The following is an 18,512-nucleotide window of genomic DNA, read 5'->3' as shown; positions in this document are numbered from 1 at the left end:
AAAGCTGTACCCGTTTAACCTATTTAACTGCATATGACAGTTAGACTCTAAATATTTTTCTGATCAAGATGAGAGCCAAAACATTATTCAACTCTACCCTCCAAGTTTTTGCTGTCTGTGCTGATAAACTGTGTGTGTGCTCACACACATGCATGCTTGTAAAAGTGTACACGTGGATGCATACAACAATTATCAGTGGAACACTAATTCTGTACACGGTAGTAGTCCATTATCATCACAGACTACCTGCGTGGAAGTCAACAATGTAAGAAATTGTTCAGTCTGAATAAAGGTAAAGGAACAGGACACTATTGTTTTCTATCCAATCTTTGTTTTAATAAAAAATGCAAGTGCATTTTTCTCACATGTATGTTTCTCACACATTTTGGTTTCTGTCCAGGCCATTAAGGATCCATAGGTTGCTGCCAGGAATCTCTGTCCCTTTTTGATTTGGAGACTAATTAGTTAATTACAGATTTAAGTGTAAGCTACCTAATGCATACTGTTTGTCAATCCATTCAGGAGGACTACAAATCAAAGCCCACTACATCTTTAATAGCTAAATTACTCTTCCTTTGCAACTACAATTCAGGTCTTATTAGCAGCAGGAGTTAATGAGAAAAGTCACACCCATTTAACTTCACATCAGGATACCTGATTGTGCCACTACTTACTGGTGTGGTTGCTTTGTTCTAGCGCATTACCTACAGATATGTAATTTAATAATTAAATATCAGATGTGAAATACTGTTACATTGGTATGAATCTGATACAGACAAACACAGGCATATTCCAAGGATAGCACGTGGCACCAAGCTGAGGTTCATATGATTTTCTTTTAAAAAGAAAAGAAAACAATGAATGCAACCAAATTGCCAAAGTTGTTTCTGTTTCCCATTTCTAATGTCTCTAGGGACTAAGCACAAAACTATGCTGGAAGCTCGGAATGGAAGTGGAACCATAAAAGCCTTTCCCCGGGCAGGCGTAAAAGGCAAAGGACCTGTGAATAAAGGAAACACAGGCCTTCAGAACAAAACATTTCACTGTGAAATATGTGATGTGCACGTAAACTCTGAGACCCAACTGAAACAGGTACTCAGCTAGCTTGCAGAGTGTGAATCCTTGGCTGTTCTTTGTTTTCATAGTGATAAAGTACCAACACAATCTGCATATGTCAGTCTAACAGTTCAAATCCAAATGGAGCTTACAGATTTTGCCCTTTGTACTTGTCTTTCATGCTGTATGTTTTGTTTTGGATATGATTTTCCCTTGCACAGAATATATTTTCTCAAAAACTCTTGATTATATATATGTCTTAAAGAGTTATAGAAGCTGTAAGCTGCAACGTTACATCTGTCTTTAGACTACTATGATTGTCATGAGCTAATAAACCCTGCCATTTAGTGTACTGCATGTTATTTGCCTTGACAAAGATGTGAGGTGGGTGCAGCCAGTATTTTCACAAAATACTGGATAACCTGCTTAGAAATGTGGGATGGAGAGGATTTGTAATATTTTTTTATCAGTGTTAATCTGTAACTGAGAAGCATGACCTCTAAATTGCAATTACACTAAGTTATGTTCAGTCATTCTTCAGATGAACAAAGCCTTTGTTCTGAAAACACTTAGTTTAATTCCATATGCCTTTTGGAATTAAATACTTGTTAAGGAACTTTACAAGAATGAAGATAAATTCTGTAATGGACAATAGCAATACTTGTCTTCTGTTTTCAGGGAAAAAAAAAATGTCCAATTCTTTGTCTTTTTTTGCGAGAACTCTCTTGAAAATGAAAATCAAAGTAAAAATATAGTTCTGAAAAAGGTCCCTTACATCTAATACTGCAATAAAGTCTGTGTAGAAGGATTCTTGTAAAATCTCATAGATTTTATGAAGAAAATAATGGATTTTGTGGGGTTTTTTCACTGTCACTTAGTTTGATATGTAACCATCTTTCAGCTGAAATCTTAAATGGATGTCTAGGCTCCTTAGGGATTTAAACAATATTGTGACCTTCCCCCCGTCACAACCTCCCCAAACAGGGGATGCTCTACTTTCCAACATTCTTCCAAAACTTTCTATCAGCAGTGGATTGAATTTGATGGGTGCTTTATAGAGATAGGGGGAATTTTTCAAAGGCTTCTATCTTTGACCTGATTCAGGTCCTGTTGAAGTTAACAAAAGTGAGAAAATCATTGACCACAGTGGAAGCAGAGTTGAACTGAGCACTGTGGAAAATCACAGTCCCAAATGTGATGCACAAAGAATCGTTCAAATTGGAACAGACCCTATTCCCATTTGTTATTGAATTAGTCAAAGTAATGCTGTTGTGGAGAGCAGTAGCCTTCAGTATTGGAGCACCCTTGTGTAAAGCAGAACCTGAAATGATCTGTTAAGGAAATATCACTCTTCTTTCCTCCCCTCCCCCCAAATATGTTTTCACAGCACATAAGCAGTAGAAGGCACAAAGACAGAGCTGCTGGGAAGCCGCCTAAACCTAAATACAGCCCTTACAACAAACTCCAAAAGGGAACACATCCTCTAGGGGTAAGCCAATCATCTTTTTATTTTACTTTTATTTTAACCCTGTTGAATAGGGTTTTTTAGAAAATGTAAGTGGAAAAATGTTTAAAATGAGAGGAATGGTGTAAGCAATAGGGGTATACAAGTGTCTGAATGAGCCCATGGAAGCCCACAAGGGACTTTTTTTATGCTTTGATGGGTGTGGACTACAACCCATGGGTCCTTGTTTTTTTGTAGCTACTCTGAATAACCTCAGAAAAGAAGCTTGTTTCAAAGGTCATTAGAGAGCAACAGACAAAAGAAACATCCAGATGTCAGACAGGATTTTTCCAGTTTTCACCAAGGACAATAGTGATGAAATGACTGAATAAAATATAAAACCTTTATTCTATCCTTATTTAGAAAATTATTCAGATAACAATTGAACCAATTAAGGAAATTCATCTCTCATTTCATTCCACTCAGTTTCAGGATGGTTCTGGTCACATTTTCAACTGCCAGGAAGGATAAACTGTCTGAAACACAGTTCTTACTAGCTTCAAAAGCTGAGAAAAAGGTTTACTTTTTAATGAAAAACCCTGCTACGATTCTGCCATTAGTTAAGAAACAGCTTATATTGTGGGTGGGATAGTGAAAAATCTGACATTTATCTCCATCAGAAAAACTGAGTGATTGTTTTATGTGCCATGGTGTTTTCTAAGGGTTTATAGATGGTTTAGGCAGGGGGAAGATGTTGATTCATTTGCCTTATAGAGATTAGCCCCTTATTCCTTGACCATCTTCTCTAATGCAAGCAGAATATGGATCTTTTTTCTGTGAAAACCCAGTTCTCTCTAAATTGAGTTAAAGCTCTTTTCTTGACAACAGAAAGTGTGTCCTTGTTGGGGCAGCCCTCATGATAGGTATATTCATGAACAATTCAGTTGGGTAGGAGCTTTCCTAGATGGTGTAGCATAGTGCAATACACCATCCTGCTAGATGCACTAGTAGGGAAATAGCCCCATAGGGTTTTCCAGTAATCCACCAGGAAGACAAAGGTCTCCAACACATATAAACTACACTGAAAGTAATAGAAAATATGTAATTAGGTAAGTAGGATATGGAATCACTAAAGCCTCTCTGACAGGATTATTATTCCTTTAGGAAATTCATTGTTTCCCAGGGGATGAAAATAACTATTACATTACTGTTGCTGTTGTGCACAGTTCTGTATTTGCCAATTTATGTAATGGTGGTTTCTGAGAACTCCAGCCAAGGATCAAGGCCATTTAGTTGCTGCATAGACAAATAAAGGTAACGTGTCCTTTTCCTGCTCCCTCACTCCCAATTGCTCACAATATACAAGTCAGACCAGAGGTGAGTAAAGAGGCAAAGGGGATTTAAGAAGGCGTCAAACAGAGGTACACTGAGAAGGGGTAAGAGCAGCTTTCCATTTAGTCTTTTTGGTTTTGAATAGAAAAAAATACTAAAATTGCTGTCACTTGAAATGCCGAATGGAATAGCAACAAGCCAAAGATGTGCGAATTTTACTTTGAATGTAAATGTTTTTGATGAGCTGTAGACTTTTTCTTTACTCTCCATTAATTTTTCAAGCCATTTATTGTCCCTGAGTTTACTTTGTTGGAAAGGAAACGAATAATGGCTACTTTACTCTTAGTGTTGACCTGTGTGTTAATTAGTACTTGCAGAGAGGTTTGAAATGAAGGTGCAACATACTGTATATACTAAATAGTACTGGTTTTGCAGCTATCTTGAAATCAGAACCATGTTGATAAATCAACTGAAAAGCTATCTAACTTCATTAGAAGTTCCTGATTCCTCCAAGAATGGCAAGATCACAGAATCACAGTTAATATAAAGTCACATAAGATCTTTGTTCTTCATGACAAAAAATATATGAGCATCACCAAATTTTTTTTCTACAGAAGTTAGAACAAGGACATACTACATTTTCGTAGCTTTTCTAGACCAAAAACTTTCCAATGCCACGTTTTCAATATCATTTGTACTGTTTTGTCTAGTCTAGTTTTGCATGCTTCAGAGAAAGAAGCTTTATGGATTCCCACAGTATTATTTCAGAGTTTAGGAAATCTTGTAATGTTGAGACTTACTTGATATTTCTTCAAGCCATGAATGCCCAGCATGTATAAAATACTACACTGCAGAGAAAGAGGTTATCAGGCATTTGATAGTCCAAACTTTCTGCAATAAAATAGCTCATATGGAAAACATCCTTTACGTGGAATTCTAGACCACAATTGGAGCCCTGTAGTTTTGGGCTAGGGATTTTTTGTACTTTGTACTCAGGATTTTTTTTTGAGAGAGAGGGGTTTTTCTTGTCTGTTCTAGACAAGGCTGTAAAAAAGTATTTACTAAAAAATGTAAGGAAGGAGGAAAAAGTCAAACGCTCAGCAAGGGAATAAGACAGCTTGGATCAGTGGGTGTTGCACTGATCAAGGAAAAGATCAGATCATTGCTTTTCATAGACACTGTGAGGAATTTTGTATCTACCATCCGTTATGTTCTCCATTAAGAGAATTACAGAATCTGGTCTCCTCTGAGTATCACTCCCAGAGCTTTAAAGGACCTTGAGGCCAGCAGAGCTGCCAATGGGTATTAGGAAAAGTCAAAATCCTGTATCCATCTGGCTGGTAAAGAACCAACAGATTTTTTGGAATATGGTGATAGTGTGATGATTAAACTTGCTGGTCATTCATGCCAGACTACTCCTGCCCTTACTTTCTGACCATTCACTCACCAAGGTACTGTTGAGTGGGAAGTATCAGACTGATATAGTACAAGTTAATTGTTTGAAAGCCTCTTTCAATTCAAGGATGAGAAATTGTGTTTACTTGCGAGTGAGAAGTGTCCATACTTACACCAAGATATACCACAGCATGGTACATATATTCATATTCCGTATATTCAATACCACATATTCAGGTTTATGTTCTCTGCAAAGGGCCTCAGGTCATGCCAGGACACGGACCCATGGAAAGTCAATCAGAGCCAATGGGAACTTTTCTTTGACAGTGGATAAGGTTTCTATTCTTATCGCAGAGTTATAAAACAAAGGCATTCAGGCTCCTGGCTTCTCATTAGAAACTTGAAATCACACTGAAATCTTCAGAAATCTATATAGACTACTTTGCTGTTTTTTTGTATGCCTACCAAATGTAAATTCTCTTAAATAATAATGTGAATATTTTCAATCAGGCTGGGAAAAGCTTGAGCTTATTTTTTGTCTTTTTGGAAACTCTAAATGAAGAGTTTTCAAAATTTTTTGTTTGTTACTAGAGGCAGGAGCTAATGAAGAGGAGCTAGCTGGAGATCTTAATTTTAAGTAGAACTTGCATCCTAATGGTAAAAACAAAAGTACCGTCTTAGTCAGACCAGGAAATAGGATATGTTTTCATTCTGTTCTGGTCTTTATCATAAAGGTGTACAGATGGAGGTCTTTTGACTGATGGCTAATTCTTCCTTATTTAATTTCTGCAGGGTACATCCAACTTTACTTTGGTGCAGATTGCCCAGCCCCTTTTTAGATTTGCTTTGATTTCTAATCTCATATTAAATTATAAGTCTCAGTGATAAGGAGTGAGCCCACAACCAAGAGGACAATGAAGGTCTTTGTCCCTGACCAAATCTTGCTCACCCTTGTCCAGTGCACGAGATTGTATCACCTGTCACGACCCTGCAGCTCACAGAGTCAGTAGCCACTACAAGGCCTCTCTTACTTGATTTTGCACTTATAATCTTAAGTCAAGCTCCCTGTCGTGTAGCTAATATGAACAAATTATGTCTCTCTGTTTGTTTGTTTTCTCTGTTCCCCACAGGTAAAATTAGTATTTTCAAAGGAACCTTCAAAGCCGATGGCTCCACGAATCTTACCAAATCCGCTAGCAGCTGCAGCAGCAGCTGCTGCTGTGGCTGTGAATTCCCCCTTCAGTCTTCGCACAGCCCCAGCAGCCACCCTTTTCCAGACTTCAGCACTTCCTCCAGCACTCCTACGACCAGCTCCAGGGCCTATACGGACCACCCATACTCCCGTGCTGTTTGCTCCTTACTGAACTCCAAACAGGAATTAATTGTACTGCAATAATTTTTCAAATCAAAACAAACAAACAAAAAAGAAAATCAAGAACATTGAACTATGCAGTGTTTATTTATAGTTTAAAGCATATAAGAAGAGCCAGGACTTTTGATAGAGAACTGAACAAATTCTAAAAGGAGGAATGGGCAGTATTTTCTCCAGATGAGAACATTCCTCTTGAGTATTGATCGTTTTAGAACTGATCTCCAGCATTGACTTGTAGTGACATATAAAACTTATGAAGCCTTTTGACTGTGCTTTTTGGCACATATTTCCCTGCAATGTCTTTCCTGCTTTATGAAACAACTTACAAATTTGTCTAAAGGGCATTAACTGGTTCCAATGTACATAAAATACTTTATTCTGTAGATTAAAGAAGAAGGAAAAAAAAGAAACACTGTGAATAGTAGTACCCTTACCAATCCTCCTGCCAAATCAGCAGTTACTGGGTATTTATCTGAACAAAAGTAGATACAATAGATGTCTTGTAAAACAGTAGTATTGTGTCTCTATCTATGCCACTAGGTTTCTAACTGAGTTGCAAAAGATAAAATGAACAAATTATGTCACTTCGGTAAGTAGTCAAAAATGATGACAATAATGTGGAGCTGTTCCTGGTGAGCAAAAATTGTTTTCCTCACCCATTGAAGAATGGGCGTGAAGATAATCTATGTTTAGGACAAAGTAAATGGTAAAGAAAATTTAGCGGGAGAAAAAAATCCAGATGCTGTACACAGAAGAGGTCAAACTTTCAGTTAACTGAGAACGTATGTGTACAGTGTGTGTATATTCAAAAGGTGTAATACATACAGGATAGATCAATGTGTAAGGCATGCCAGTGGACAGCAAAAAATACAGTCTCGTCATGAAACAGGCCTGACACGTTAGTGTTGAGCAGAGAGAAGACACAAATGGGTTACGCATAGTCATAACTAGCAAATGAAAAGCAGGAGAGAAATCCTGGCCCCATTTAAGTCAGTATAAAGTTCCTCCTGACTGCAGTGTAGCCAGAATTTCATCCCAAGAATGGCACATATTCTTTTTATATCACACCAGTGGGAGTGTCTGTAGATACAGGTAACATTTTTTGCAATAGGCTTAGTCTTAGAAACAGATTTATTCTCTTGTTTTATTTCCTACTGATGTGATATAAAATGTCTTAATATACCTATAAAATGTAAACAGCAACACATGAGATACGTATTACAAGATAACTGCACATCATGGGTTTGGAACAAATACAACCTTTAGGATCTGAAGGGACCCTTGAATTCTGTAGCTGACCTTTATGTATGGGCAGCTTAAAGCCTTATATATTTACTGTGAGGCTTCCAGGGGTTGACTGTGTCCCTTTAAAGTAAGATTTATCAGGGGTATATATAGATATATTGTATATATGTTAGAGTAAGAAAAATAAATTATAAACAGAAAATCTACTATATAAAATAATTATATAACCATTGAGTTTCACATGTGGGTCATTAAGTGGTAAGTAACAAACAGCAGAGAAAAAAATAGACTTCTTGAATCTGATTCTTGCTGCCTGCTTTTTCCCATAGGGAGCTGAAAAGTATCTATTAATATTATGGAGTGCGCTGCTGAGTCACATGCGACCACTCTGATGTGTAGCTAAGTGAAATGCCTACCATACATTTAGGAGGAATAAAATTTAAAAACATAATTTAAGTTTAGATGGGGAAATGATTTGAAAGATTTTATTACAAGGTAGTAATGTAAAATATTGACCATGTGGTTGCTATATAATACTGCCTGTGGTTAATATGGACAGTTGGGAGATATAGACGATGGGAATATACAGCACTTTTGACTTGCAGTTCATCAGTGAGCCTTCCATATACATTGGTATTTGCCATTTTTTAAATCTCTCTGCATTTAGATTTTATAAAAAATATATATAAAAAGAGAGAAAGAAGAGGTTCCATGGATGTCTGTGTCCAAAGAATTCCAAAGAGATGCATTTATTTATCTACAAGTATTAAAATAAGTTCTATATTATGTATTTGTATTTCATCCAGTTTATTTGCAAACGTTTGTGCCTTGAAATGAAATGGGCTTTTGGTTATATTTAATTCACACCTATGTAGCCATGGAAGAGATGAAATGGTGATTTCAGGTCTGGTTACTAGCTGGATTGTTTTGGCCCAATTTTCAAAACAGGAAGAGTATGAGTAAGTTTCTGAAGCCAAGTTTAGGCACCTAAATAACTAGGGGCTGACATTTAAAAGGGCTCCCTACTCTACAGCTCCCAGTAAAGAGGCAGTAAACAGGCTAGCCTTCAAAACCTGCGCCTAACACTCAATTTAGAAAATGTTTCCTTTTATTTGGGTACATAAATATAGCATAGTAAGGTTCAACTCCTCTTTGCAAAACCTTGGCCTTCGTCTTTTAAGCCTGCTTTCAACCTTCCATCTTTTTGCATAAGTTGTAGTGCCATTGCCAGCTGTGTTCAGATTCCTCCTTGAACAGGGCACCAGTTTTCAAGCTGTGCTCCATGAACCACCATTTGTCTTGAGTAATAGCCTGTGTAAGTAAGAGCTTGCTAAGCGAGCAGAGGAGGACTGGCGTTTTCGGAAGGGAGAAGGTCTGGGCAGACAATCTTTTCCCCATGAAAAAACACGCAGATGGGAAAAGGGGAGACCCACAAATACCCTGTAGGCTCTTATGCACGGCCTTCTGGTGCATGGACACCTGCTGTACATCCTTGCCATGTTGTTGTGATGTCATCAAAATCAACAGGCTGATCCTTGCCAAAATGTGGCCTGTGGCATGTATGGAGGCACAGTACTAAAGGCAGAGTTAATAACAAGTTTTGCTAGGAATAGAGAGAGTGTCATTCCAACTACTTACATCAGCTCATTTGCAATGACACCTTCAGTTTTCTTGGACCTCTTTTGTCACAGTGCTCTATGGAACAAGTTTTTGTTCACACAAGTCTCTTTTAAATTTCAGCTGTAAACAACAAACTCAGTTCTTTTTATGTCTCTTACTCACTACCTAATAAAGGATAAAGCCTAAATGTTAGAATGTATAGTGGATTTTCTGTGCCTTGCTGTTCCACCCCTCTCTTGGTCAGTAACAAATCAACGTACCTGGGATGTCAGCACAACAGTTTTATTATATATGTATCAAGGAAAATACTGGCACAGCAATCTGATTGGGCAAAGGGAGTTTCCAGTCAAGGGTATGTCCACAGCAGCTGACAAAGGATCTAGCACACAGAAGACACTTTACACGTGCTTGTCAATACATCCAATATGGAGAGCACTATAAAAGAAAAATGTGTCATCATATTTCAAATTACAGTAACAATCCAGGGTCAAGAGGAAGCCTAAAGCACAAGGAAACAGATAATTTCATTGAAGACACAGTCACTCACTGGAATAACAGTGTGAAATCAGCCTGCATGGAAATGGCTGGGTATGAACTTGGCAAAACAAATAGGTTCAGGGATATTTTCTTAAATTCTATACAAAGTGTTAAAGAATGACTATTATGTTCTGACCCGAAGAGATGGTATTTTTGTGGGAGGGATATATATATATATATTTTTACACTGTCTGCATTTTTCCAACTATCTCTGGCTTCAAACCTTTGTTCTGAAGGATCAGCATTGCTCTGAACCATGAAATCAGTTACCTTCTTGAAAGCTGCTGTAAAAGCTGATGCGAGAGGTCAGTAAGCAAATGGTATAAATATGATGTTCTAAAATGAAAAAAAAAAAAATGAACTGGCCATGTCAAGGAATATTGTATTTGAAAAGTATAACATCTTTATTTTAAAAGAAATTAAAGTTATATAAAATTAAGAATAGCTAAATAAAGTTAATATAACTAGAAGAATTACATCTGTCATTTTAGTACTGGAATATTACAATTGGCTCTGTATTTTAAAAGATGAAACGACTTTTTAGAAGCTGAATCAATGCAAGGATGCTATGGGTAAATTTAATGTCTCACACTCATTATCTTCCGCTTATACTAGGAATACCATAACTGAATGGACCTGCCCTTAGTCACTTCTATTCTTATCCCCAAAGATACGGTAGAGTATTGGCCTTACATTCCCTGAAAGCTGAAATCATGCTTCTTAGGAGCCCCTGCTTCTGCCTTCTGCTTCCAGTAAATGCATAGTTTGTAGAGTCTCTTCAAAGCATCTTGGGCAATTTCTATCTTAATCTCTCTCATTTTCTGCAAAAATAAATGTCATTTTATGAACATAAAACCAACACTGAGGAGCAAGACCTGAAAAGGTTTCTTCATGATTACAACATTCTTGTGGCTAAATACGAAGCGCAGATACCCAAATTGTTTGGCTTCACAAATCTCTTTGAAAACATGTGAAGTCAGAAGCCTAAACGACTTTATAAGGCATCTGTTCTTTTCATTAACATAGGTGTCTGAATTTCCATTTTTAAAATTGACTTCAGCACAGTTCAGGCTTCAGGGCTCTAAGCACCTAAAGCTCACAAGAAAATAACCGTGGACTTCCTATTTACCTAGATGCATGTGAAAATGTGAGCCTATGCTACATAAAATATTACATTTTGGGGGTTTTTTTTACATCACATCTTCCCCTGTTCTCATTGTTTATCTGTAAGTGCCATTACTTCAGTGCCAGTGAATCATACAGAAGCTTCTGTGCTGGGATTCAGTGCGTGACTGAAAGAAACAGTAATACTGATAAATCCTATCTTAAACTAGTAGAAATCTCAAACACACAGTTAAGGGTTTAGCCAAGGACAAGAGCTTTATGTCCTCTCACACCTACAGATTTATTAAAATTCAGAACCATTTAGGAGTAAATGTAACTATCTGGAGGTTGGTTATTACATAGCCTGATCTGAAATGTCAGGGGCTGAAAGAGCCTGTGCTCCAGACCAAAATTAAGAATACTATGAAAAACCTAATGCTCTTAACCCTGGGACTCCTGAAAGCAGTTGCAAACATCTTTGACTTCACTAGAGGCAACTTCTTGCCCTGAGTGTCTGAGGCCTTTTGCAGTCATGCTGTGTACTGCAATTAGGTGTTATTCAACTCTGATTCAGTATTGATATATTGATAAAGAAACTTGGCTGAGCCTGAAACATGATTAGTGGCTGCCTAGTTCCTGTGATCAGCTTCATGCTGGGATGATGCTTGGGTGGCGTAGTAAGAAGAGTCAAAAAAAGCCGATGCAAAGAAACTGGTAAACTAATGTGATCCCTTTTCCTTGTGCAATGTTCTTATATGGAACTTGTAAGGCATGAACAAGCTGGGACGTTCAAGAGTTCCTGGATAAAATATAGGGACCTTGAAGGTCATGAGATTTTAAATTTAAAAATAATTTTGATGAGAAAGATGATGAGAAAGAACCCAAAAGCCTTTCTTTGGCTTAGGTACTTCAGTGTCTTTGTAGCAATGGTCTTCACACTAGTCACACTGTCAGCACACTGACATTTGTGCTGTTCACAATAGAAATTTAATACTTGACACCCATAATTAGAAAAAAGTATAGTTATTAATATTCATTGCATAGGTATTGGACACTCAATTACAGGACACAAGAATTTTCCTTGGAAATAGGTGCATTCACATCTGTTCATACCAGCCAAGATATCACTGCATCTCGTCAACACCTGGGTCTCTGGAAAGGATGATCATATTTTTTATTTGTTTTCATTACTATCTGATCTTTCTTCTGTTTCTTTATTCATAGTTTCATCTCTTGTGAATGAACAGAATCTATAAGTTTAAATATGCATTGAAGAAGCTGGTATTCAACAAGCCCCTGTTGGATCATTTGATCAGAGTCGATAAATTGAATAAAAAATTTAAAGCAGCAGTGCCATAGTAACAATAATATATTATGAATAGAGAGCATATGTATACTACAGTGCTCTTTACCTAATCTAGTCAGAGTTTTATGACACAGACAGCCCTTCAGTCTTTCGCAGTTTCCTGAAACATTCATCTTTTGGGATTCTTCAAAGGTTTAATTAAGTCTAAATGTTATTTCTTATGTTCAGTAACAATAGCTATGTATTTCTGAGTGCAAAGGCAATAGAAAAAAGGATAAAAAACATAAACCATTTTCTCGCTACAAATGCCTGAAGCATTTGTTAACAACTTCAGCCCTTTCTCTGCTTGCGGCTGGTGGCTGGCATTTGCCATGGGAACAGTTCTCATTGACATGTGTATCAGGTGAAAATTGTCTGCTCAAAACGCAGTCTGCCAAGTGCAGACATTCTTTTGGGGCACAACAAAGTGGGAGATGCTAGCATATTGGCAAAGCTATGCCTTTATAACAGCCTGTTACAACTCCCTCAAAACTGCCTGGTGGCTTGATGGGGAGAGGCAACACCCCCACAGGTTCCTAATGTGGTCATTCTGTCATATTTATAACGCAGAGGATGTCAATTTGAAAAAAAATCTTGATTTGAGGATTTTTTACAAGTGCTTTAGTTTGGGAAATGATGTCCCCACCAAAGGGTAATCTTTCTTTCAGACATATTTTCAATGTAGTCTTGTCCATGACATTATTGCCAGTCAAACTGTTGCCTGCACCTGTTTTGTCCATCAGAATAAAACCATGAAGGTAAGTTTTGGTACCCAGAAGGAGCACCCAAGAAGAGAAAATAAAAATATAATGAGCTTCAAGTTAGGTCACTTTGGTTTTACTTTCTACAGTTGCCTAAGTCCTACCAGCTTGCTGAAGTGTGGGTGTCAATCAAACAGAAAAGGCCTGTTTATTTCTTCTACTGTTTTTTATAGTTTTAGAAAGGAGATGGAAACAGCTGTAGCTCTTTATCCAGTGATTCACACACTAACCTCCATGCAGTCGATCAGACACATGTCTGCACAAGTATTGCCTCTGTGTATATGCACAGCTCTCATTTCGCTCCCATCCCTCTCCTGAATGACATTTTGTGACTCCCCCAGCAGGATGGGACACTGCAAGGAGCATTGAAAAGGAAAAAAAACCCTGCTCTTTTATGGGGTATAATATGGTATATGGGTGTATAATATGGGTATGTAATATAGTACCCCTTTATTCCCTTCGGTGGTATAATCTAACCAAGCATATGGCTGGAGTTGTGCACTGAACCCCTCATTACTCTGTTGGCTGCTTTAAAAGGTGACCACTGAAACCAGTCTTGTTGGCTGTGCTACAATTAAGCCTTCTCCCTATCTGTGTAAGATTCTCTGTTCTCCTCTGGGGTATTTTGCATGGCAAGTGAATCCTTGGAAGAAAAGCTAGAGCTATTTTCATCTCCTTCACAAAGCTATGAAAAGCAGTAGGAAAAAAAAAAGAAACTGGCCTTTCATCTTTTATTGATATCTACATTGCAGCTAACTGTCAGGAACTTTGCAGCTGTAGTAAATACTTTAGAAGCTCTTCAGTTCTGCTCCATGAGACAGGATGTGATGGATCACTATTCCATGCAACAGACACTTAATCCAGAGCAGTGTGCAAATCATCTACTCTATGCCACCAACTCACTAAAACCCTTAAACTTCAGTAAAAAAGCCTCAAAACCTACCAGGGCCCACTGAAAGCACTGGAGATGAAGAGCACGTTACATGACGTGGTGTTAAAGAACTGCCAGGAGGACATCCAGGTGAGTCCAACAGCTGCATTACTTTAGGGCAAGAGAGGGTAAAGGTTCAGTCAATTTAACTTAGGGAAGTTCCTTCTGAACCCAAATGTGAGAATGAGTGCACCGCAACAATTGGGAGCTGGAGAAGTTTGTTGGTATCATTGAACAATGTACTTCCAGCTATGAACAATCTCCAACATTGCAGTAAAAGACCTCAAATCTGAGACCAAGTTATTCAGCAGTATAATGAAATATTCTTCCTATAGATAGGAATATATATATAGGCCTTATAGACAACCAGCATAAGCCCTTCATTTAGTGATACCTTCACAAAAACTGGCCCTGAGCCATTCACACTTAAGAAACCCTGTAAACTTAGATGACAATTTTATAAGTTCAAGAGTAAAATTTCTTGGTCTGGTAGTTTGTAATAGTAGTTTGAACTGATAAATAGTCAGTATAATGTCTCTAATTAAAAAAGGGTGGAGGGAGGCAATTGGGGCAATTATACTTTGCTATTTAAAACACCTGATAGCTATCTGAGGGTTTTTTAAAGGTCACAGTTATCAACCAAAAGGCAGTGGGTTAGAGAACAATGGTGTCTTCTCAAAAGTAAGTTAGGTAAGACAAAATTATCAATATTTTGATAATTTCTTTATTAGGTAAGGGTAGATTGATTGTTCCAGATTAGATTAAGTATTTGAAACTGTGTTGCATAAAAATTATTAAATTGATACTATGAGAATTCAGATATCAATTCTGAAAGAAACTAACTGAAGTGAAGGCTGCATGGTTTATAGTGTAAGGGGAATTATTAGGGTGGGGGGAGAAGGTAGAAGGCTGCTCCTCAGGAGCAATTTTACATTGTATCTGGTTTCACTGGTGATTTTGCACACAGAAAAAAAGCATATGCTCTTGAAATTCTTTGATAATACACATTAGGAGCTATCATCGATATAGAGAGGGACATGATATTTTCCAGAAAGAATAGAATGACCTTGAGAACTGGTATAATAGAAAGGAGCTGAAACTCAATAGGAAAGAAAGGGACAATCAAGTATTTAGGATCTAATAACAAGTAGCTCTAAGAACTCAGCAGTTGGAAATAGCTGAAGAAGAGCACAACCCACAGGTGTTACAATTGGTGACAATGAGTTACAAGTTTAATACAGCTGTTTAAAAAAAAAAGAAAAAACAAAAATATTCATTGAGGTATATTCTATATTATTCCACCACAGAATAAAAACTTTAGGTTTTGATAACTTCCGAGAGTCATGATCAAGAACAATTAAGTCTTTTTAGAAAAAAGCTGAGGGATAGTAGAGAACCTAGCAGATGAGAAAATAATGTAATAACATTTATACACTTAGAATAAGGAGCTGAGGGAGAAAGGAATTCAGTTGCTCCCTACGCATCCTAGGATGAAAACAGTGGTAGCCATCAGGAAGAAAAGCAAGCTATACAAGTTAAGAAAGTGTTCAAGCATAAGTGCATGAATAAATGTCTATAAACTCACCAGTGAAAATTATCTGGAAATTAGAAGATGTTTGTAAGTGTTAAAACACAGAAAAGGTGTCAAAAAGGTTCTAAGCAGGCAAAAACTGAGGTGGTCCTCAGGTAGACTCTGTCCTGGTCATGAATGGGGTTCTGTGCTGTGTTTGCTGTGACAGCAGCTAACTGGGCACAACGAGCCAGTCAGCAGGTCTGTACTGTTTTCCCTCCATGTGCATACTTAAGTGTGTTGCTCCAAAGGATGTTAGTGACTTGACGAGTCAGGGAGAGAAATATAAGAAATACAGGGGTTGGCATTTCATAGGAAAAAGCCTTCTGAATCTTGCCCAGGGTCTATTTAATCTATCTGTTCACATAGCAATAGTCAGTTAGAAAATTAAGTGTTCCAAATCTTAGTGTAGGTAGATATGTTTGGTGGTGGCTTTTTGGACACTGTATGTCAGCTGGAACAGTCTGTCATATTCTTGCTGAAATAGGATCCAGTATAGTTTCCCTAGACAATCTCATGTCAAAATATATCTATCATGATCAGTTGCTAAGCATAGTTCATGCTTCTAAAAATTCAGACAGATGAGTGAAAATATTTAACAGTACTGAAAGCAAAAAAGATGCCTCTAGTTCACTGAATTCATGAAAATATGCAGTTCAGCAACCACTCTTTGATACAGCTAAACCTCTTAAGTGTTGCTTGTCTTTTATCTTGGACTGACTTGGGACTTGATGGCTGAGCATCCTAAAGGGAGACAGAAACCTGCAACAGAGTCCTTGCAGCAAAATAAGAGACTGAAGTCAAAGTGTAAGGCCTCTTAGCTCCTCTCTCATTTCAGACTCCTCACTGAGGTTGCTGAATCCTGTGAATTGTGTTCTTCAGTGTATGAGTGCCGATACGTTGTATGACTGTGCCAGTTGGTTAAAGGAACCATTCAGCTGAGCTGTGGAGTTCCTAAAGTTCAGCAATAAAATACAGGCCTTCTTGCAGTTACTGGACTGGTTATGTGATGTCTGAGTCTTAGTGCTTAGCATTCAGTTCAGGTTTTAGGTAATAGGTAAATAAATAGCCACTTGACATCTGCCTGTCTTTATTTTTTAAAAATTTTCTCCTTCCAGAAGTCACATATCTACCCCATTCAGGGGATACTGGATATAAACTTCATGCTTTGGCACACTGCACCTACTTTTCTACTCTCCATTCAATGCCATATTTTCCTATCAATCAAAAGGAAAAAAAAACCCAACACACCAACAAACCAACCTCCCCTCCCCAAAAGAAAACCCCAATACCCAAAACCCCAGAGTCAAAGCTCAGCGATATGTTCAGTATGTTATTAGTTAATTTGGAATAGTCTTCCATATAAAGTGTGTTCCAAACATTTTACAGAATTAAAAGCTTTGTGTGACTACAGCACAAAAACATAATCCAAAATGTTTTGGCTAAAAAAGGAAGCCTTCTGTTTTCCTTACAACTGAGGCCAAAACAATTTTAATTTCTGGCTTCTTAATTAATGTTAAATACCGTTCAGACTGAGTTTCTCATCAAACAAATATTGCAACATTTGTAGATTTGCAGTTTAGTCCATTGTTTTATCTTTAATTTGAGCATCCTGAGTATGAGAGCGGTAAAATTCAAAGTCTTCACAGATTATGCCATCTGTTAATGGAAATCTGTATTTCAGAGCTATGTAGAGCATGGTTGATAATTTTGTCATTTTACTATAGCTTGGCCATTTTTTATTTATTTTTGCTGTATTGGTGCCTAAGGACTCTGATTGTGATCATAAAATAAGAATTTAATTTGATGACAAAATAGAGTTCTTAAAGTTGTTTTCATTACACCCCAGCATAGACTGAGAAGCTTTTACAATTTTTCATGAGAAAAGAAAGAGACTGGCAGTCTGGGGTATGAGATTCAAGTCCATCTGTTTGTTCTGATTTTGTCTGGAGACTTGAACTTGTGTTAGGACCTAGTGCTCCTAGGCACTAAAGCAGTTCCCCCATGCCCCACTTACCAGTTGAGTGATTGCCTCCATTGCTATCCACAGTAATGTCGATATCTACACCTCAACAGTTACCTTTCACTAAATGCAGATTCAGGGACTTGATACAGCTGCCCTCTATTGAAAGTCCACTGTAGGATGAGATGACTTGTGCCCTGGAAGTGCTTATTTTCTCCACAGACTGCAAAGGAAGCATTGGAGGATAGACGAGAGGTAGACATCTGTGCTGTCTGTGTCTGAAATTGATGGAAAAATTAGGCAAATATTAGATGTCAAAAATTAATCCAATCCAAGCAAGTTGCACTTTAGATCAGGATGTGGGACAGCCAAGGTGAAGTCCACCATGCGGGAGAGCATGCTCACAAAACTGAGTCTCGCGTATGCAAGATGAGTGTTTAAAAAAAAAAAAAAAAATTCTTGTTAGTAATTTTGGATTCAGTCTTAGAAGTGAAGATTTTTTTTCAAGTAAAGGTTTTATTACATCAAGCACATTAATGTAATGGTTTTGAGTTAGGGGTTTTTTGTGGGGTTTTGGGTTGGGGTTTTTTTTAAAGCAAAAATTAACATGTTGGAAGCTTTCCAGGAAACCACTATGCTTTTCAGACAGCAGCAAGACTGGGCTGCTCCACAGGGTCAGGGGATCTGGGATCCAAAGGCGGCAGCAAGGCAGCCAGGCAGGGGCCTCACCAACAAGGGGTTGGTCCCACAGCAAGGTGAGAAGAGCAGGTCTGGTGACAGTGCCCAGGTAAGCTAAGAGTCCAGGACTATCCAGGCCAGTTGGTAGCAATGAGGCAG

General features: G+C 37.8%; 1 protein-coding gene across 1 annotated transcript in view; it reads left to right on the top strand.

The window, feature by feature from the left end:
• ZNF385D (zinc finger protein 385D) overlaps positions 1-6,591 on the top strand; it is a 454,445-nt gene extending 447,854 nt beyond the window's left edge. The window contains exons 7-9 of the mRNA XM_075705630.1: positions 914-1,092; positions 2,444-2,545; positions 6,358-6,591. Coding sequence (XP_075561745.1) covers positions 914-1,092; positions 2,444-2,545; positions 6,358-6,591 — 515 coding nt within the window. The remainder of the gene's footprint in view (positions 1-913; positions 1,093-2,443; positions 2,546-6,357) is intronic.
• Positions 6,592-18,512: the final 11,921 nt, after the last annotated feature.

The sequence above is a fragment of the Pelecanus crispus genome, chromosome 2, assembly GCF_030463565.1.
Source record: "Pelecanus crispus isolate bPelCri1 chromosome 2, bPelCri1.pri, whole genome shotgun sequence".
Taxonomy (NCBI): domain Eukaryota; kingdom Metazoa; phylum Chordata; class Aves; order Pelecaniformes; family Pelecanidae; genus Pelecanus; species Pelecanus crispus.
The sequence above is the reverse complement of the archived record's forward strand: the minus strand, read 5'-3'. Positions and strand labels throughout refer to the sequence as shown.